The sequence below is a fragment of the Rosa rugosa genome, chromosome 2 (genome assembly GCF_958449725.1).
Source record: "Rosa rugosa chromosome 2, drRosRugo1.1, whole genome shotgun sequence".
NCBI lineage: Eukaryota > Viridiplantae > Streptophyta > Magnoliopsida > Rosales > Rosaceae > Rosa > Rosa rugosa.
Window position 1 is genome coordinate 69,688,144 of NC_084821.1, and position 20,860 is coordinate 69,709,003.

The 20,860-nt window shown below is 38.5% G+C and overlaps 5 protein-coding genes and 1 non-coding gene across 9 annotated transcripts; 2 read left to right on the forward strand and 4 right to left on the reverse strand.

Annotated features, from left to right (window-relative positions):
• Nucleotides 1-121: 121 nt before the first annotated feature.
• Nucleotides 122-195, forward strand: TRNAT-AGU (transfer RNA threonine (anticodon AGU)). Its single transcript has one exon. It is a non-coding gene; the product is annotated as a tRNA-Thr (tRNA).
• Nucleotides 196-320: 125 nt separating this feature from the next.
• Nucleotides 321-1,899, reverse strand: LOC133733546 (transcription factor MYB8-like). The gene is made up of 3 exons (XM_062161174.1): nt 1,361-1,899; nt 1,112-1,241; nt 321-908 (listed from the first exon to the last, which is right to left on the reverse strand). The coding sequence occupies exons 1-3, from the start codon at nt 1,500-1,502 to the stop codon at nt 398-400; spliced, it is 783 nt and encodes a 260-aa protein (XP_062017158.1). The 5' UTR covers nt 1,503-1,899; the 3' UTR covers nt 321-397.
• Nucleotides 1,900-3,723: 1,824 nt separating this feature from the next.
• On the reverse strand, nt 3,724-6,190 carry LOC133729756 (uncharacterized). 2 transcript variants are annotated; one of them, XM_062157319.1, is made up of 5 exons: nt 5,764-6,190; nt 5,328-5,391; nt 4,992-5,156; nt 4,437-4,502; nt 3,724-4,332 (listed from the first exon to the last, which is right to left on the reverse strand). In XM_062157319.1, exons 1-5 carry the CDS (start codon nt 6,060-6,062, stop codon nt 4,117-4,119), a joined length of 810 nt encoding a protein of 269 aa, XP_062013303.1. In that variant the 5' UTR covers nt 6,063-6,190; the 3' UTR covers nt 3,724-4,116. The 2 variants fall into 2 exon arrangements, with proteins under 2 accessions (XP_062013303.1, XP_062013304.1); XM_062157320.1 differs by having other exon boundaries at nt 3,724-4,308; nt 5,764-6,189.
• Nucleotides 6,191-7,432: 1,242 nt separating this feature from the next.
• LOC133729755 (E3 ubiquitin-protein ligase CSU1) lies at nt 7,433-10,164 on the reverse strand. Its single transcript, XM_062157318.1, has 2 exons — nt 9,786-10,164; nt 7,433-8,268 (listed from the first exon to the last, which is right to left on the reverse strand). Exons 1-2 carry the CDS (start codon nt 10,022-10,024, stop codon nt 7,593-7,595), a joined length of 915 nt encoding a protein of 304 aa, XP_062013302.1. The 5' UTR covers nt 10,025-10,164; the 3' UTR covers nt 7,433-7,592.
• Nucleotides 10,165-14,976: 4,812 nt separating this feature from the next.
• LOC133729757 (universal stress protein PHOS32) lies at nt 14,977-17,854 on the forward strand. 2 transcript variants are annotated; one of them, XR_009856496.1, is made up of 3 exons: nt 14,977-15,823; nt 17,098-17,170; nt 17,634-17,854. XR_009856496.1 is itself a non-coding variant. In XM_062157321.1 (2 exons), the coding sequence occupies exons 1-2, from the start codon at nt 15,130-15,132 to the stop codon at nt 17,651-17,653; spliced, it is 714 nt and encodes a 237-aa protein (XP_062013305.1). In that variant the 5' UTR covers nt 14,981-15,129; the 3' UTR covers nt 17,654-17,854. The 2 variants fall into 2 exon arrangements, 1 of the variants encoding a protein (XP_062013305.1); XM_062157321.1 differs by lacking the exon at nt 17,098-17,170 and having other exon boundaries at nt 14,981-15,823.
• A 1,365-nt stretch (nt 17,855-19,219) lies between these two features.
• On the reverse strand, nt 19,220-20,367 carry LOC133733478 (zinc finger protein CONSTANS-LIKE 9-like). Of its 2 annotated transcripts, XM_062161108.1 has the most exons (2): nt 19,601-20,367; nt 19,220-19,474 (listed from the first exon to the last, which is right to left on the reverse strand). In XM_062161108.1, coding segments are annotated over exons 1-2 (495 nt in total). In that variant the 5' UTR covers nt 20,094-20,367; the 3' UTR covers nt 19,220-19,472. The 2 variants fall into 2 exon arrangements, with proteins under 2 accessions (XP_062017092.1, XP_062017091.1); XM_062161107.1 differs by having other exon boundaries at nt 19,220-20,359.
• Between the last annotated feature and the right edge of the window lie 493 nt (nt 20,368-20,860).

Below are 20,860 nucleotides of genomic sequence, written 5' to 3' on the forward strand. Positions count from 1 at the left end.
AGCTTGGAGATTGGTTTGATGGTTTCAGAAAAGACTAACAAAATGGGAAGAGATGGAATTGTATAGACATTTGAACTAGTGAATCATTAATATACCTATAACTAGACAAAATCATCAACAAGCTTTCATAGCTCAGTTGGTTAGAGCACCCGTTTAGTAAGCGGGAGGTCTTGAGTTCAACTCTCAATGAAAGCAGATGTTTATTTTTTTTTTTCGGTGCAATGTAATCAGCCAATCAGTCAGGGAACATATCTATGTTTCCTACTATTTCCAATTTTTTGTAATCATTCACATATCTAATATAAATTTAACACTACTCAAGCAACCAAATACATTTCTACTAGTTCAAAATAAGTTGAAGTTCAAAGATAGCATCAAAATGGCAAAGAGAGTGTCATCACATTCCATTTGTTTCATCAGACTGTACTGATAAATTGACCCAATAGTCACTCATGGGAACATGAGCATCATCACTATAGGAACCACATGGAAATATGGGCTCTTGCTGCAGCCACACTTGATCAGCATCACTTGATAATGTAAATCCAGCAGAATCTGTAAACATAGCCTCAGAATTTTTCACCGCTGTTGATGTCACTTGAGAATCTGTCCACAAACTTTGGAGTTCACCAAATGTTTCACAGATGCTCTGCTGTTCTGGAATCTGGGGTTTGTGATAAACTTCATCAGCAATACCAGAACTTGATGAAGAGAAGTTTTCTCTAGAAGTTTCCAACTGTGATGCCTTTGGAGCTTCCTTATCAAGAAGAAAGGTTTCAGTTTCAGATGAAGTATTCTCGACGCTTTTGGCTTTGTCATTGTTGAGGCGCCTTTTCAAGTGGGTGTGCCAGTAATTCTTGATTTCATTGTCAGTTCTTCCAGGAAGTTTTGCTGCAATCACAGACCATCTTGAACACACAAACAAGAAGAAATAGCAATCATATCAATTTTTGTGGAGAAAATATTTGCACCAACAGTCTAACAGTATAACTCAAATGCTTGGAATGGTCTAATTGGTTACTTGGTATTAAAAGTTACTTGAATAATAGGTTATAACACTGATTCCAACCAAATAGTTTTGCATATAACAAATTAGATTTCTGGAAATTACCTGTTTCCCATATTCTGTTGCAACTTGATTATGGTCTCCTCTTCTTCCTTGCTGAAGTTTCCGCGCTTAATATCCGGCCTCAAGTAATTCATCCAACGAAGTCTACAACTTTTCCCAGACCTTGCCAGACCTAAGAGAATTGAGGCAGAGGAAAGAGAAGGTCACGTAAGTTGCATATGATCATCATCCACAGCCAAATGTAAATGCCAGAAACAAATACCGAAAAATGAAGATGTACAGTTTTCTTACCTGCAGGTTTAGGCATCTGACTCCAATTCCAAATACCATATCTTTGAATGTAAGCTATCAACTTGTGATCCTCATCAGGACTCCATGGCCCTTTCTTCAAAGGTCTCTTCTCATCACACTGCTGAGTACTACTCCTCACCATTTTTCCACAGAATCTGTCTCAGAGATTCAAGCTGCTCATTGTTATGTCATCATTTGCCTAAATCATCACAAAGTCCCTGTATTCAACGTGTTGGCAAGTCTAAATTCTCCAATAATTGGGAAGCTTTTCAAAGGCTAAGCAGTCATATTCAAGAATAGGTTCCCCTTCCAAATAATTTCTTTAGCTAGAGAATCCCTAGTTTGAAAGCTGAGAATTTAATTTGGTTATAGAAGCAAACAATGCAAAGTCAATCAAGGTAGCTATCTCACAATTAAGTCGTACATGTAAGAAGACAGAGATATAATTAACCAAGACTCTGATAGTCTGATAGGAGTATTAATTTGAAATGGAAGGATGGATTAAGCTATTAACTATTATCATTACAAATCACAATAAATTCAGAGAAGTACATGGAAAAAGAAAATTTAGGGCGATCAACGTGAGAAAAATGTGTTGGATTTTTCTCCATTTTATGCCTTACGCATTGTCTTTTCAATGCTAAAGTGGTCATTTTTTGGGTGCATGAACAGTGTTCAAAGTTGCTGAGCTTAATGAACTTCCTTAAATAGCTTTAGTCAACAAGAGCATTTGATATATGGATACTTGATATTTACGCCAATCACATTTGATAGAAATTAGTGTATTTCGTTTTCTTTTATTCAAAGTTTTATAGAACTTGCGTGTTAGAGTGTCGTACGTAATTATCTTCACTTAACATGTAATAGCGTAAGAAACTCATAAATTTTGCCTTTAAAGAAGTGATAAAAAAAAACTCATAAATTTTGCTTTTAAAGAAGTGATAAAATGTTTCTAATTAGGAGAGTAGAACTGTAATTAGGGTAGCTCATAAAAACATTACGAGAGGAAAATTTTCTAAATTCAGTTGGTACTAGAATTAAAAAAGAAAAACTAATAGATTGCTCATAGACTACCCAATAGTGCTCTTATTTCAGGGTTTCAAGTTTGGATTCGGATCCTCGAAATCCTTTGTAACAAACTAACAATTAGCTTTCATTAATAAAGGTTGTCGTCATTCTTTTTTTTTTTTTTTTTTTTTTAATAAAATGATAGAACCACTTTTTCTCAACAAACTATTTGGCAAGTGGTTTACTCAAATTTGGTTGACATCAACTTTTACCGACGAATCACTCTTGAGCAAAAGGTTTTCTTAAATTCAGTTGACAACAACAATTTTCAGCACTGATTTTCTGAAGTGCGCTTGAGATCAACCTTTTTCGACAAATAATTCATCGATATAGGATTTTTTTTTTTTTTTTAAATTCGGTTGGCTTCGTCTTTGCCCTCGAATATTTCACTCGCAAATGGTATTATTAAATTCAGTTAAAATTTTCCCTCGAAAAAAAAAAATTCAGTAAACAATAGAATTTAAAGATAATATTAATAAAACATAACATCCCCTTTTAATATATTTACTTTAGATAACCTATTCTTCTGGAGTTCCAGTAATGAAAACTTTGTGCAACACATTTCTTTTCAGTCATAAGTCTACAAAGATACTAATTCTATATATAACTTCTGGAGTTCCAGTAATGAAAACTTCGTGCAACACATTTCTTTTCAGTCATAAGTCTACAAAGATACTAATTCTATATAAGTACATCAAGTTTGAATTTCACAGACTCGAAATTCTAAAGCACGAGGGGATCGATAGTTAGTACTTGCATATATATAATCTAAATTCACAGTCAATGAATTTATACTAGTTAGCAGAGACTTACTATTGAAATTGCATTGTTTAAGCTGGAGATGAAGAGGATGATGGTGCTATATAATACAGATTAATACTAATCATTTCGAGTCATATTTTAGTGGCCATTTGAGGAAGAGTTTCAACTTTCAAGTTTTTCAACGAGGTAGAAAATCAACAATGGGTGCGTATCACATGTTGAGATATTCTTATGATCTTCTCAATATAATTAACATGTGATTATGCACAAGTCGGCCCAGTTGCTACATTCTTTTGTTGCCCTCTCCTTTCAAATATCCAACTCATATGAAAGCGTGAATGAACCATGTAATCCCTCTTGGACATTTTTCGTCTCTAATGCATTTCGTATAGCCAATCCGGCCATCTAATCGAGAAGATTAAAGCGTATAAGAAAGCAACCAAGACGCAAAGTACTGAATTCTAATTCACTCTTGTAAACATCCGAATAGAATGCTATTCAAACCCAACAGACAGAGAACAGTAAGCATAAGATGAGCAATATTTAACATTTCATTGAACCCTGATTTCTTTGATAAAGGATAAGGATAACGTGTTGATCATAACATGTTCTACAACAACGCAAATCTAGAGAACAGGGGTCTCTAAAAAACCCCCGCACATGTATGTACAAATACATAGTTACCCGCACCACATAACTTAGCATATATGGCCTTCCATCTCTGAGAACTCAGCAAGCAATCACCAGGTGGAGGAGCAGAATCAAGCTCTAGTTTCCAATCACAACAGCAAATCCTGAATGTAAAATGTTTGGACTCCATGGTTGATTATTTCCCTTCCGTGGGGAAGAAACCAAATGGATATTCAGCTTTGAATGATAGCTGTAGTTAATTTCTCAATCGAGGGTAAATGGCCAGCTTGTTGAACTCATGAATATGCACTAGTCGCTGTACTTTTTTGCGCGTTGCAGAGGTCGGGGGACTTGATTGACACAAGAGGAGGTGCTTGGAGCTCAAAGAAAGACTTTCCTCCTTCTCCAAGGCTGCCTATGTATATTGAATCGCCCCTGCCATGCCAGGTGCCATCTTGGACATTGTTCATCTCTAATGTTCTGGCTTCCTGCTCACAGAACGAGAATACTATCTATGAATTTCCATGAATAAGAAGCTTGTCAAACTTGATGCCAACGTCTACTTTTAAGTTTATGAATCTATCCAGAATGTATGGGTTGGAGAAGAGATAATGACCTGAGATAAAGTGCAGCATGGGCAGACAAGGTGGTAGATGCAATCATCCATGGAACTATCATTACCCTGAAAAGAATAACATTAACACAAGAATATTTGTTAATTCTAGTGTAACCATGAAAGAAAACAAACAGAAGAATGCCCACATTCAAACATAGCTAAAGCTCCGTTACAGAGTACCAATATGACAACAGCCATTTTATATACCAGAAAGCTACATGATTAGGCGGTTCAAATGGAAATAGAACTATTCATGTATTCATGATATGCTTGCCAAGTAGAGCATCATCAACCACATAGCATTACATTAGACAGCATATTTACCCACATGTTCTGTATTTCCTACATCTAATGTAGCTTTTGCATGCCTAATCACCACTAAAGTCAAATGATTTCCTCCCTATTATTGGAATTAAGGAGAGAGCACATGAATACAGATGAATGTGAGGAAAGTACTAATGTTAGACAAAGAAAAGGAAATACTGATTCAGTTAACACCAAACATGATTGCTAGCAAGCAATGGACACAATGACAGACAAAGAGAGAGTGATTACCCTTATGTTAAATTTGTTTCTTATCTGTGTACGGAAGTACCCCAAATACGTTCCTAGTGTAATGGTGAAAGCAACCACCAGATATATAAAGCAGCGCTTCTTGGTGATAATAAACGCAATGCAGTTGAGAAGGATGCTCGCAACAAGAACTAAATGAAGAGTTCCCTGCAAAACAATATACCAAGATTCAAAATCTCCCTAAACAATCCTCTTTGGTGGAAGAACCTATCACTGAACGCTCATTCAACTAGGTACAATATGGCATCTCTCACTCTCCTCAAACCAAAGATTTCGACTTTGATCACTTCACAAACGGACGAAGCAAAAGAAACAAACCTGTAAAAAGCCAGGACCAAAACCAGCTCGCTTCATGTTCTTCCCAAATGTATAGCACGGACAGCTGCAGCATCAATCACACTGTTAGTACAAAAGCAGCCAAAAACAATTCTCATGCTCAAAACAAAAATGGCGAAACCCGATTCCACAAAGAGTCTAACCACTTAGTCAAGTGGGTCAATGAGGCTTCCAATTCCATGTACAAAAAAGTATTGACCTTTTTTCAATTTCCTTTGACCAATTCTATATCCCAACATCCAAAAATAGAAACACTTTGAAATCCCAAAACAAACATAACAAATCCAGTGAATCAAATTTCGAGCAGGAATCCAAAATCAATACTTTCTTCAATACTTTCTTCTTCCACCGGAAAACAACCAAAATTCCGGTAAATAAATTTTCCGGCCAATGTAATTAGATAAGAAAGAGTACATACCAAGCGGACTGAATAGCGACGCGGCGATCGTCGAACCAATCGAGAAGCTCACCCTCCCACATCCGGAACACGCCGCCGAAAACGCCAACCTCAGCTTCTTCTTCTTCTTCTCCGGCACCAAAGCTCTGGAACTTGGCGGCGGACTTGCCCTGGGTCTGTAAGGCGACGGTGGAGCAGAGCATGTCGAAATCCAACACCGCCATTCCGCCGCCGCCGCCGACCAGCCTCTCCATCTCCTCCTCTTCCGCCTCGTCCTTGCTCAGCACGACCCTCTCTGCTTGCTTCTCTAAATCCCCCATTTTGGTTTTTGAACCCCCCCAAAACCTGAAACAAATTTTAGGGTTTGGTTTCTCTCTCTCTCTCTCTCGTCTTCCTCTCCTTCAATGAAACCGTGGTTTTTCAGAAATGAAAATAGTGGAAACTTTTTGGGTTTTCTGAAAATATTTTAAACTTTTTTTTTGGGGATGGTGGCGGATGAATGATTGTAGGCGGGTCGGGTCGGGTTTGGATCGGCGCTTAATTACTGGGTGGGACCCATGTTTTATATCTGCTTTTTTCTTTTTCTTGTTGTTGAGAACTTGAGATTGTCTTGTATCTGGTTAATCACCAAATTACCGGTCTCCTCTTCTCTCTAATTTATTCTTTGAAGTTGGTTTTATTTGTTTGTTTTTCTGTTAGGATTTAGCTAGTTGTTTGGTTTAGCCAACCCCAAACATTTTTTAGTATGCAGCTATGCAAACAAACAACAAAATTTTATCCTTAATTCATACTAGGTCAGTGTCAAAAGATGATGAGGATTCTAAACTCGAATTTTCTCAAACAAATGTTATCCTCGGTAAAAAATATTTTTTTATTTGAGTTGACTGATTTTTTGTCTTTTTCAATCTAGAAATGTGAATAATCCGATTACAAGAACAGTATTGATCTTTATCTGATTTACCGTTGTCTCATTCTATAGCTGATTAAGAAGTAAATGTGATTCAACGACCAGCATATATGATACATTTCTTTTTATGATGCCTTGACATGATAATACGGCATCTCAATTATGGACGGTCCACCCTAATCCCATCATTTCTACCAGCCAAATGAACGGGGTCAATCAAAAGAAAATACTTATATTATTCTTTTTTTGTAAGCAACAAATTTGCAATGATAATACTAAATAATAACATGTGATGATCTTAAACTAATGACAAGAACAGAAACTTTATGATCCACAAAACAGACAGCGGCCGAATAAAATTCGGTCGACGTTTGTATTTTAAGATTAGGAATCGATCTTAGTTTATTTGGATTAAGGAGATACAAGAATGAGTCTGATGATGATGATAGGCAAAGAATAAATAAGGTATCATATAGCGCAAGCTAGCCAGTCTCCAATGTACCTTGAGCTGTAATCTCCATTATTTCATGCTTAATATAAATATAGACTAATCAAAACCGTAATGCATTATGCACCAGAAACAGAGCCCTATAATTGTTCAACCATATTATTCTATGATATGACACATCTCGTGCTTGAGGGGACCATAATGCTGGCTCATGGCTGTTGTGGATTTCATCCATATGGATAAGCACAATAAAGGGTTCTATTATCTACTCTCTATCAAAGTCTCAACCACCCCCCACATGCCGAAAGGTTTCCGAGTGATGAGGGAAAACAAAATCGAAGACAAAAACCTCGAAATGCAGCACTAACGAAAATGTCAAAAGTACAAATCAAGTCACATATAATGATTTCGTAGTATTGTTGCCTGTAAAATGCCACAACGGAGGGGAAAGAAAGGACGAGATACAGACACCGTGGACCTGTAAAAACACAGGAGTTAAGTCTTCGCTGCGGGTCTCACTAACCCAAGACCCGAGCCACTCCCCAAGTGCTTGAAATCTTTGGCTTCAAGATCATCGTCGTGGCCAGCAAAGCCGGTCCCTCCTTTTTTCAGGTTCACCAAGTTCCTTTCTTTACATCCCTTGTTGCAAACGAGACAAACCTTATCTACAGGTATGAACTTATCAGCACACTTCTTACAGAAGACGTGGCCACATGAGCTAAGAGCCACGAGTGATAGCGTGTTTGTTAACGTAACCTTGCAGCTCGGACAGATAAATGTCTTGTCAAGAGGCGTTGATTTCTTCTCGTCGTTGGTGTCTTCAGTGAAATGGATAGGGAAAAGAGACTTCAGCTTTAGTTTCTCGCTTCCTTCTGGACAGGTTGTGCATTCAGGGGGAGCAGCCACTTTAACAGGAGCTTCTGGTGTAGCAGAAGGCAGCCAAAATGCCTTCATTGTCCGAAGCGCCTCTTCTTCATAAGAAGTGACCTTCACACTATTTGCCCCATGAAAACCATTCTTATCCCGGTCCTGGTTTCTATCATTGTAGTGCGGTACTGCACCATGGTTTTGCTGATCAAAAGCCTCAAGCTCTCTGGCTTTCTGTTGCCTTAACTTCTCTTCTTCATCTTCCTTGTCTTGCTTCTGCTGACTATTATGTGCAACTTGCTTTCTGCAAAGTGGAAGAAGCAACCTCTTGAGATAAACCACACAATATCCTCAAGCTAATGTAAGAAAACAAAACCAAAGGCACCAAGCTCAGCCAGGCTTGGTTTCATAGTAAGCCTAGAGAAACCAAAACATAATCAAGATCCACCAAACTACAAAACTAGAAACCACCATTAACAATTTTTGCTTGACGTACATCGATAAAACTAGATGACAAGTAAGTAGAATGTCTTCTCGACATTAAAGGAAGGTTTTTTATTTTTTTTCTTCCGGGGGTAAACTAACAGCTGTATATGAGACTTTGCCAAAGGGAAGGTGCTACTAACAGCACAGAAAGCACACAAAATGTCGCAAAATAACTAACAACCTGCACAGAACAGATGTGACCTGACATACTAGCACACCTATGCGAGTCTACCAAAAATTGGCTTCCCCATAAGGGCAAGCCATTTGATAGTTCACTTTCTCAAGAACTCCCTAAATACCAAAGGCTCCACGGAATTGCACCTAATCAAGTAACCATATTCACCATTATAAGAGAATATGATTGAATAACTGGAACAAAAATCCAGATTGGTTTGAATAACATCTATTATGGAACTATATTCCACAACCATTTTAGTAGCTACACAAAATAAGTAACCAAACATGCAAAGATGAGCTTTTGTTATACTAAAATCCACACTTCGGGAAAAAAATAGAACCTGCATTCTTTTCCCATTATTTCCCTTTTTCTATTACAATAGAACACAGTCCTCTGAAGCCTAGACCTCTACTGAAAATCTCAAACTCATAAACTTTCACTCAAACCTGGAAGCTTTAGGCTACACAGGGTTTTAAATCCCAAAATTCAAAACATCACACTCAAATTAACAGAAACAATGAACGAAACCTGATAACATTGAACAATTACAAACAACAAATTGGTGTTACAGCTCTGAACTTATTCACAACTCCTAAAGCTACCTTTTTCAAGGAAGAGCTCAATGCCAAAATGACAAAGCACTAAGACCATTAACATTATGAGCATCGAGCAAAACTTCACTCTAAAATTTGAGCACTTCTACCATGTCGTAACTAAATCAAACTTTCTTCATCCAGAAATATGTTTTACGGTTTCACACACCCCACGAACCTCTAAACCCGTTAACAGCCGCTAAAGCTAAGCTTGTTCAGAAAATAACTCGATGCCAATGACAGAAACACATATACGACTACATTATGAGCCTATCAAAATTGCACTCTAAAATCTGTGATTTAAAGCAGTATGAGGACTCTACCAATCTCACTCAGATTCTAGTCAACTGTACCTAAAATCTCAATCTCAATTCCACGATATTTCAGTCGAAGCTGGAACCTTTAGGCCCCAAAACCCTAAACTCTTAGCTTTCCAAAAAGAACAAATCTTTCATCACAGCACCACCAAAAAACACAAAACCCAGACACCCAATACACCCAAATCAAATTCACAGAAAAGCGAACAAAAAATTGGGTTATACAGCTATGGAAAATTGAAGGTACCTGTGGATGTCTTTCTTCTGGGAAAGCAAGCATTCGAGAATGCACTCTTTGCAAAAGACATGGCCTTTCTGGCAACTCATGGGGTCGATGAAGGGCTTCAAGCAGAGGCAACAAGCATCGAAGGGTTTGATGGAGTCTCTGCCGAGTCTCTCCCTCTGGGTTCCATACCCAAGCTTTCGCTTCTCGTCGTATGTGAAGAACGCGAGGTCGTTGTTGTTCTTCGAGTGTCTCTGAGGCATAGTATTATCTCTGAGAGAAGGAGAAGGGGATTAAAAGGATTTGGGGACTCTGAAAGTCTTTGATTTGGGGATTTCAATTCGGGATTTGAATAGGAGGGAGAGAGATGCAGATTGCAGAAGCAGCCGCGCTGAAATATGTATTGGGCCACATCCGGGTTCGGTTCGGTTGGGAATTAGAACCTCAACAAAAACCACATGTCGTTTCATAGAAAAATGCTTTCTTACAAAATTTTGGTTCCATGGACATTGGATTCTTTTCCACGACAAAAACGACATATTGTTCAAACTTAATATTTCTTGTACTTTTTTCCAAATGAAATGAAAAACATTTTCTCTAAAACAACCTAACAACCTAATTCTAGATTGTCAAAGTTTCAAGCATGAATTGCTGAAGCAGGTGAGGTATGTACTCCGATATAGCCCCTTTATCCAAAATTTATTGATGACTAGATAAAACATTATGCTTTGGAGGGAATAAAGAATCTGAACTCTGAGCTACATTAAAAGCTCTACACTTATTCTTTAGAGAGAATAAAGAATCTGAACTCCGAGCTACATTAAAAGCTTTACACTTATTCTTATAGAGTATCCTGAATATGAGTCTATCTGTTATCTTTCTTTGTACATGAGATTCTATTCAACATCATTTCTTGTTATTCAATTTCTTCTAATATCTCATATTCTTAAAAAAGAAAAATTAATTATATATCATCAAGGAGCATCCACATCCATATATATACACAGACACGTACTTTTTCCATTATCTTCTAGAATTTCAATTCTTAATTTTCATGCGCAAGTTTTAATTATAACTTCATTTATCACTCAAATAGAACACTTTCATGCCAACCATACTCATAAGAGAAACATGAGTTATAACTTCACATATATCGTGTATACAGTAGTGTGATTATTTCATGAATCATAAAGTATTTAGCAATAATATTCACCTAGTCAGTAACTGATCAAGAAAATTATGTTTAACCACCATTTGATGTAAATCCAATGGAGGATGTAATTATTATTAAGTTGAGTTGTTTTGTTTTGTATTCCACCTTTGGATTTGCATCTAAGGGTGTGATGCCCCGGAAATTTGTAATTATTTTTCGAGGATTTTCCGGAATTTAATTAGTGGTTATTGGATGATTTCGTGGCTTGTGGATGGAGCGGAAAAGTGTTTCGGGCGAATAATTATTCAAGAAGTGTCATTTTAGGGGGGGGCGCGAGGGTTGACTTTTTATTCGTTGGGTATCTTCAAAAACTTCCTTCACAAAAATTGTAGAGCACGTCGATACGAGTTCGTGGACATGCGGAATGCGAGAATCGGAGTTCGTATGAAGAAGTTATGGGCTTCGGAAATTTTTTTTATTTTTGTATAAAAGGACGAATTTTTGGGAAAATTGCAGAAAAGCCCAGATTTCCCAAAATGGAAACCCGAGCGTTCCTCTTCTCTCCCGAGCCCGGTTTCTCCTCTCCACTTCGCCGGCTTCGTTTTCCCTCCTCCGGCCACCATAGAACGCGATTCAAAGTGGGTTCTCTTCGCTTCAATCCCCTATTGAGGTATGTGGAAGAATTGGAGCATGAAACGAGCTGTGGAGGGTGGTGCAAGGCCGAGAAGTTTGGCGGCGGAGCTGCGTCGGACCCAGATGTGAATTTCCGATTCCGGCCACCTTTGCCGGTGATTCTTGAGGGTTTTTGAAGGCCATAGGACGTTGATGCTTCTCCCAAAGCGGCTTGGGACGATTTCACTTGTGGAGGACGAATCGAAGCTTTGAAATTCTAGGGTTCATCGAATTTCAGATATTGCGAGGTAAATTCCGGCCAAACGGCTATGATTTAGACTTTGTGTTAGTTATGAAAGTTTAAATTGGAGTTGAGATGAAGAACTTTGGTGTCGAGAGTTTTGTCAAATTCTGACTTTGGGCCGGCGGCGGCGGCGCCACTGTGGTGGTGTTTTCCGGTGGTTTCTGGCCACCTCAGGGATATTTTATGTTCCTGAGTTCGATCTACTCGTCGATACAAGCATTTCGATATATTGTTTGTAATTTTTGGAGATCGTATGAGTATGTTAGGGTTTTTACGATTTCGGACCGTACGATGATTCGATCCGTGAGGATCCGACTATCCGATCGACTTGCGGTTTTGGCATATCGATCGTGGAAGTATTCCGGAGACTTTGGGAGGTCTCGGATGTGGTTTCGCCTCGATTGGCGTCACCTTGGGGGATTTTAGTTCAAAACAGGGGTTTCGGACTTAAATCGTTTGTGAATTGTTACTAAGTGGAAACCGATTGTGATTAGGTACTTGACGAAGTATCCTTGGACGGTTAAATTGTGGTTGAGCTGCTTTGTTCGGTATTGAAGACGCAGCGGGAGTTTCGAAGTGAGTAATCTCACAAGGTTCATTATGAACGGAATTACCATTATTGTTTTGGCGTTAATTATTTAACTGCAAACTATAGTTGGTATTGGTAGGCATTCCTGAGCGAATGACTACGTATATATATTTACGTGAAATATATATATATTCTTGTGGATGATGTGTGATGAATAATATGCATGATGGTATTCATATTATTGTTGAATGTGACTTTTCATTGAAACAATATTGTGGAAAAAGATGTTTTCTATTGTTTGAAAAGTATTGAACTTGATGTTACATTTTTGAGTCAAGCGTGACTCATTTTAAATGTATTGGTCCTTGTACCAAGGGTCACAGACGGTGAGCAGGGATGGGGATAGCCGAACTAGATGGTTGTAACATTTTCAGGTCCGGTGTGACTTACTTAACGTTTGACTTGATACCAGATGGGGTCTGAAAGGCATAGGTCGCGGATGGTGACCAACGGTTGGTTCTAAGACCAGACGGGGTCCGAAAACCAAGAGTCACAGATGGTGACAGGTTGCAGATGGTGACCAAAGGTTGATTCCGAGACCAGACGGGGTCTGAATGATCATAGGTCACAGATGGTGACAGGTCACAGATAGTGACCAAGGCAATTAGAAATAGGGAATCACGTAGTTGGCCAGGCAAATGGGTACGATTAGCTAGGGCGCTAGTCTGTCTGTCATTATAGCTTATAGGAGTAACGGTCGAGGTTGCTGGAGACTCATAAGAGTGTAGTTTAAAAGGAGAGTTCCGAGAGTATTCTTCTTTTATTGTCTAGAAGAGACTTGAATTGCTTCTTGATGGTTAAGTTAGCAAATAGAACATTGTCACAGCGGTGATTTATGTTGTCATTTCGGTGGAAAAGATATGGAATGTTAGAAGGAATCATGGTTGCATGGTTTCCTTAAGCTGATTTGTGTGAGCTGTTGATTGATATGTCATATTTGATAGAAATCAAGGTGTGAGTTGCTTTCTATGATACGATTTGGTACAATTGATAGAATTCAAGGTGTGAGTTGTTTTCTATGTTTTGACTTAAAAGGAACCAAGGTGTAAGTTGCTTTCTTTTATTTCGATTTGAATGGGAATTAAAGTGTGAGTTGTTCTCCTTTATTTCGTGTTTTAAGGGATCAAAGCGTGATTTGGTTTCTCGATTGAAATGTGCGGGGTTCATCCCGTGATTTTGGTGTGAGTTGTTTTGAGTTACTCATACGGGCTTGCGAAAGCTTACCGGGTTTGTTGTGTGGCAACCCGGTGCACAATTCAAACGGTGTAGGGGTTAATCCTGTAGGTTAAGATAATCGTAGCTGAAGCTGAGGTAGTTGGTTGGCAGCAGAATGGGTAGGAAGCAAATTTTGTTGGCTTTGCCATTGTGTGACTTCCGCTATGTAGTAAACTCTGATGAGTACTTACGTTTTATTTTGTTGTTGACAATTTAATTCGTAAGCTTGTGTTATATATAACTCTGTGGGGTGAGTGTGTATTGACATAGTGGGTTCAGTGCATCAATATGTATTTAGTTTAAAGAGAAAAAGTTTCCAGGTATTTGTATTGATGGTTGAACGATCACGCATGTATAATTATGGAGTTATATATCGATTTTTAATTGTGTTAAAAATCAGGGGCGTGACAAAGGGAGTAAGGGTGCCTGAGCATAATGTCTTTGGTCAGTAACTAACTAGGTGAACACCATGAGTATTTAGAATTATTATTGATTTTTTTTTTCTCAATGAAATTGAGAATGTGATTAAGATAAGAATTGATTTTTTTTCTAAATGAAATTGATACCATTTGAATCAACAGTCATTGGTTAGAAATTTAGAGCATCTTTAGCAGACTCTCTATTTTGACTCCTTAGCTATTTTAGAGCATGTTGAACTTTTTATCTATTTTAGTAGCTGCACCAGACTCTTAAATGGCTCTCAATTATAACTTTTATTTATCTCGCTCATAAATATAGAGAGCGAAATAAGGCTCTCTATAATTTAAAATATTCATTTTGAGTTATTTTATGTAATTTAAAAATACATTTATACTACTTAATCTTCATTTAAAAAATAATATAAATTCACACTAGCTAAATTAGAGAGTACTGATACAGACGTATTTCTAAAGTGGCTAGCCAAAATGACTTTTTAGCTATTTTGGCTAAAATTTGACTCAAAAATGACTAGTATTGCGAAAGATGATCTTAGAGTCTAACATGTATTTGAATAGGAAAATAGACAAGAAATCCCGAAACTCCATCAAGAAAAATAACTCATTACAAATCTATTTTGAGCTTGTTATTTTAGCAAGCTAGTAAACAAATGACAGCTTCGTGTCTTTAGGAAAAAATCATAGCCTGTACGCAATTGTGATACCAACTGAACTCTACTTTTTAGGAAACAAATATGAGTAACTCCCTATCCATATATGAGTCTTAGAAATAGATATTAGGACTAGTGTCCTCTCTCCTTCGAAAAAAGAGTATACGCCTCGCGGACACTGTTACCAATGAGCTAAAATTACAATAACAGTGTGCGCGAGGCGTATACTTTTTTTCCTTGGCATTTTTTTCACGCAAACTCTCATCAAATTTCCTAAAGAAGCTCGAACATTCCACCTGCACAGTGATCCTGTGTGACATTGACATTCTTCTGTTATTATCACTACTCAAGTCTCACCCAAAAGCCAAAACCTTTGCTTCCCTCTCTCTCTCTCTCTCAATCAAACCCATGGCTTCTCCGAAGAAGAGCCCATCATCTTCAGAACCAGAGCGTCAGCACTCCGGCTCGGCGATCGTAGTCCAACCCTCCTCCCCTCGCTTCCCTCCCACCGGCACCCCCACCTCTGGCGCCCAGCGCCGCATCGGGATCGCCGTCGATCTCAGCGACGAGAGCGCCTTCGCCGTCAAGTGGGCCGTCCAAAACTACCTCCGCCCCGGTGACGCCGTCGTCCTCCTCCACGTCCGCCCCACCAGCGTCCTCTACGGCGCCGACTGGGGCGCCACCGACGTCTCCGTCCCCTACGACGAGGCCTCCCAGCAGAAACTCGAGTCCGATTTCGACAACTTCACCCTCACCAAAGCCACCGACCTCTCCAAGCCTCTCGAGGAGGCTCGGATCCCCTACAAGATCCACATAGTGAAGGACCACGATATGAAGGAGCGTCTCTGCTTGGAGGTCGAGCGGCTCGGCCTGGTCGCCGTCATTATGGGCAGCCGGGGGTTCGGAGCCACCAAGCGGAGCTCCAACGCCAGGCTCGGTAGTGTTAGTGACTACTGTGTTCACCACTGCGTCTGTCCGGTCATCGTCGTTAGGTTTTCCGATGACAAGGACGGAGATGGAGACGGAGACCACGTCGTAAAGCCGGCGAGGTTTGACTCTGTTCACGAGGAAGAGCCGGAGTTCCATGACGCTTTGGATAAAGGTCAGCATTATACTTGGCTTTTCGTTTCGATTTTCGGCTTCTGATACTTATTGGGTTTGTTAGTATGCATAGCATTTGACTCTGCTAATAATGTTTCATCAAGTTTTAGTATTAGTTGATTATGGTGAAAATTGGATTGATTTCTGGTTAAAGTTTCGTGCTTGGCGGATAGCTCTGTTAGTACAGTTCATTTTGCATTTGATTGTTAATGATGGTGCATTGGATTTGATGAAGATATGCTTTAGTCTGCAAAAGTTTCCACTTTCTCGTTTTTTTCTTGACCCGGTGATTCCACTCATGTAATGCTGTATCTATGCCACTGCAATCTAATCGAAAAGTTGACAAAGTTGTAGTTTACGAATCTGGAAAGCCTCGGTTCTACTATGGTAACAGATTTGTTTGGCACCTGTTACAGGGAGTTAGGGGGCGGTTTCTTATTTTGGGAAGTAAGTTAAACGTGGGAGTCATGCACCTTCTTATCGCCTTTCATTATGTTTGTCCTCACTTCTCAGTAATGGTTTCATGATTGACATGCATATGTTAGAAGACATCAAATTTAAGGCAGCATGAATAGTGTAACTTAGCATTAATAGTCACTTTTAGCAGAGCAAGTAGGCACAGTTGGCTTGGTTGAACCTAATCTGTATGGAGTGACTCAATTAGCAATTTGGAACTTCACATTTTCGTTCGCTTTAATTTTTGTATCAATACACTTTTGGAATGCTTGGGCAGCTCCTCTACAGTCTACATGCCAGATATAGTGATAGAGGTTTTGTTTGGTGATAGATAGAAATCTCTTAATAGGGAAAATTTTTAATGTCCAATTATTTGGAGCAGCTTATAAGTGGTTTACTTTGGCATTCAAGTGTTCCCCCCCCCCCCCCCCCCCCTCTTTTTCTTGGTATCTTGAATATTAATAAGTTTGTTTGCTCAAACAGTAGTTTGGATGGTGTGTATAATTTTTGAAATAAACTACCTTTTGGACAACCAGCATTTGCTGTTATACAAAATTCCAGCTATAATTGAAAGAACTTACATGTTGATGCCAAAATTAAACAAAGTAATAAGGTACTCCAAATAAGCGACTGTACAAGTGCAATAAATTAACATAGAAATTGGAGGCAGCCAATAGTATAAGAGCAGTCTTGCTAATGCTCCATACTTTCAAGTTTCAATTTTGATATCTACTGCTGCTAGTAGGTGAAGTTGGTTTAGATATATATAAATGTGTAACTTGAACTACTTTTTGTGCTGTTATGTGGGTGGCTATTGAGAACCTCTTTTATGATATGTTTGTTCTGCTGCAAGAACACTGCACAAGGGATGTATACTTCATGATGATATTAGGTAAGTGTTTGATGAGTGATTGAATTGTAGCTGGTACATTGTATGTATTGTATTTTTAGTAGTTTATGTGATATTGTGATTTGAAGGTAGCTATGATTAAAATGGATAGTTGTCTTCTCTAAGGCATTTTCTGGTTCATTTTAGCAAACCTTTCAACGTCCTTTGCACTGCTAGTCTAAGCAGAATGATGAAATGTGTAGACCATTTGCTTTCTCTGAAAATCCAAGTTGCAAGCCATTATTCCAAAAATACACACACACACGTTCCAAACCATTATATGCAATAAGTTCATCCTGATAGGTCTTTGGCTGTTTACATTGCATGATTTACAATGTGCTCAGCACCATCAACAGGCCAGAATCTTTCTGTTTCTCACTGTCTTCTCATATCCACATAAACCTGTTAATATGTTCAATGATCATGTTAAAACTTCATGGTGAATTCTATATTTCATGCCTTGCAGATACGGATAAGGTGCGTTGAAAAGATAGAGATGGTGAAGTGCATTCAGATATTTATCAAGTACTCCTGGTTCGTGTGTAATCATGTTGTCATGTTGTATGGAAGAGTTTGGCAGGGACTGAGTCTACTGATCTTTGTTTAAACCCACCTTTTCACGGCGTTGCCATATGTTTATGAAGCTCGGGGATGTTGATGAATAATGGATGGTGATTTCAATTTCAATCTTATATATATATATATATATATATATATATATATATATATATATATATATATATATATAATGCATATGAAGTAGATGGTTATGAACTCATGATAACGAGTGGGAGCTTGGGTCTCTGAAGATCGCCTATTCTTAACACTTTGAGCTTATCGTTATAGCGTTTGGTCCCTTTTGTTCAGATTCCATCGTTTTGGCAACGCAAATGAACATCACTCTTGTGATGTAAGGTACAGAAGCTTAAGCTTGTCCATATAAAAGATGGGCATATATAAGAAGTGGTCCCAGTTCCAAGTTACAGCAAGCTAAATTCCAGAGAGGCCGACAGAGAGGAAGATCTCAATTCATGGCTGGCACACAACACATAGATCAAAACCACTGCTCCGCTTAGTTTAGGGGAAACAGAATCCAAATCTCTCGCATCTCCAGGTGTTGAAATTTACAATTGGATACCAGGTGTTGAAATTTTCAATTGGATACACCATAGCCACATAAAACTTCGGTTTTCCTCTACAAGCAACAATTTCACACCACAAAGTTCTCACTAGCTCTGGCCCTTCTTGATTCCTTTCATTAAAGCTTAATGTTAATTTATTAGTAGCTTTCTTATTCATCACTAATCAACTCGCCAGTAAATGATTATACTAATTCATGAGATATGGTAGGCACGTGGACATGTCCCAAGCTTTATCCCCCACCTCCCATTCATACGCTTTTGCGAAACCCGACTGAAAATCACGACCTTCTGCCGAACAAATTACGACTTTAGGAGTTTAGGGGTATTCGAACTTCAAACTTCAAACTTCAAACTTCCAAGATGGCATCCACAATTCTTGATAGTTCTAACTCTCTGCAATTTAGTTTAGAAGACTTATTATAGTAGAATTACACAACAAAAAACAATCCTGCCACATTCTTTTGGTTTTGAGTATAGACAACAAAATTTGACTTATTTATTAGTCATCTTTTAAGCACCTTAAACCTGTACCTAATATGATAGACTAAGTGAAGTAGGGAACCCTTAGTCTTCTTGTAAGGTCAAATGACTCAAATCATTCTCCTTTTTTCTGGTACCAAATTGCTGGAGAACTATACAGATGGTGGTGGCTTTTCATGCATATGAAACAATGTACACTATTACCATCACGGACCAGAACTTAATTTCTGCTAGTTGTATGTTCTCAGACCCCACTTATCACTTATCACTTAATACATAGGTGGAGGAAAATGAGCACTAATGGACTTCTTGAAGGGGTTCTCTACTTGCAGAACTTTAATATCTGCACTGATCTCAAATGGGGCGGTCTAAATTGAGCTCCACCCATTTGATAGCTCAAAAGGCCAATGTTAAGTACAATAATCAAAGAAAAGCAAAGCAAAATATGTCATTTATACAGGAAACTTTGCTGAAAAGATGAAATGGTGAGGAAGATGGTAAGGATCCAACTGAAATGGAAGTTAAAAGCTTACAATGACTTGAAAACAAAGAAAATTCACCTAGTCAGTAAAATCTTCATCAACTCGTGGAAGTAAATTTTGGGTCTTAACTTGTTGCTTCCCTGAATCATTCTGGGCTCGAATTTTTTCTTGATATCGGTTCCACTGCAGCAGCTCTCATCTTTCTATTATTGAAGATGATCGGATGAACTCAAAAGAAAGAAAATAAGAGATGCATGATTTGCAAGATCTTTAGGTGAAGAAATTGCGTGCTTGAGAATTCAAGAGTGCATTGTAGCACCTGCGCTTACATGGATATGATGATCTTGTTTCTGAGAAGCTTTCATGGCAACATTCTTCATCACTTAAAGAACTTGAGTCTGGTGGAGTTGAAGAGCTAGATGACCATGGAACAACTTGATTCTCCTCATCATCATCATCATCATTACCACCATCGTTATCATCAGCGCCATTGTCACCACCACCACCATCATGTTCATCATCTTCTCCAATGCTATTTTCTTCATGATCATCATCATCATGTTCTTCTTCTTCTTCATTTGTGGACTCCTTGTTAGAACTGTTCACACAATTCTCACAAACTGAAACAGTAGGACCAAGCTTGGGTCCAGAGGCATTCCATGGGGTTAGAGATTGACAGACATGGCAGAGCAGAGTCCTTAAATGCTTCGCCACCAAGAAGTTTGCACCATGAACCTTGATGTCACAATCCCAACACAGACTAGCCTGATCTGATTCACAGTACATCTTTGCCACAGAATCACACAGCTCACACTTCTTCATCTCTCTCTCTCTCTCTCTCTCAATTTGATTGCTCAAGCAGATCTCTTTTATCTATGTTTGTAAGCCCTGAAGTGTAAATGTACATATATAAAAAGGAAGGGATTGGAAAACATGGTGCAGGACAAGATGGGAGTTTTTTTTTTTGATTGGGGGGTTAGTCTTTGTTTTTTTTTTTGGTCGAAGGGTTAGTCTTTGTTAGATTAGGTACACACACACTCAGGATATCCCAGCATAACCGGATTAATCCACTGTATCGCCACGGGGCAGGAACGCGAACAAGCACAAGGCCTCACCGTCGGCTGGCCACCAAGATGGTAGTTATTTATATTCAAGACCAGCACCTGATTATTTTTTTATTTTATTTTTTTAAGAGAGGAATTGGACTTTATTGTTTAATTTGTTTCCTTCAAAGAGGGAGAAAATGCACCAATCAATCTCACTCCTTAAGTTTGGGTAAGTTTATTGGCAAGAGAGGAGCAGATAGAAGATAATTTAGGGTAAAGCCTTCACATACTGAATTACTCGGAATTTAATCATTTTGCTCACAGGTACAATAGACAATTCATACACAACATCATTGATTTGGGAACGTAATAAAGTAAGTACAGATGTGACAATTGGGCGTGATATCAATAGTAGGAGATATTCTTGTGGTTTTTTTTTTTTTTTTGCGTTGTTAACAGAAAACAATCAAAGAAAGCCTCTTTTAAGAACTTGCAAAAGCTTGAGTGTATAAAAATCACAAGAATACTTGTACATACATATAC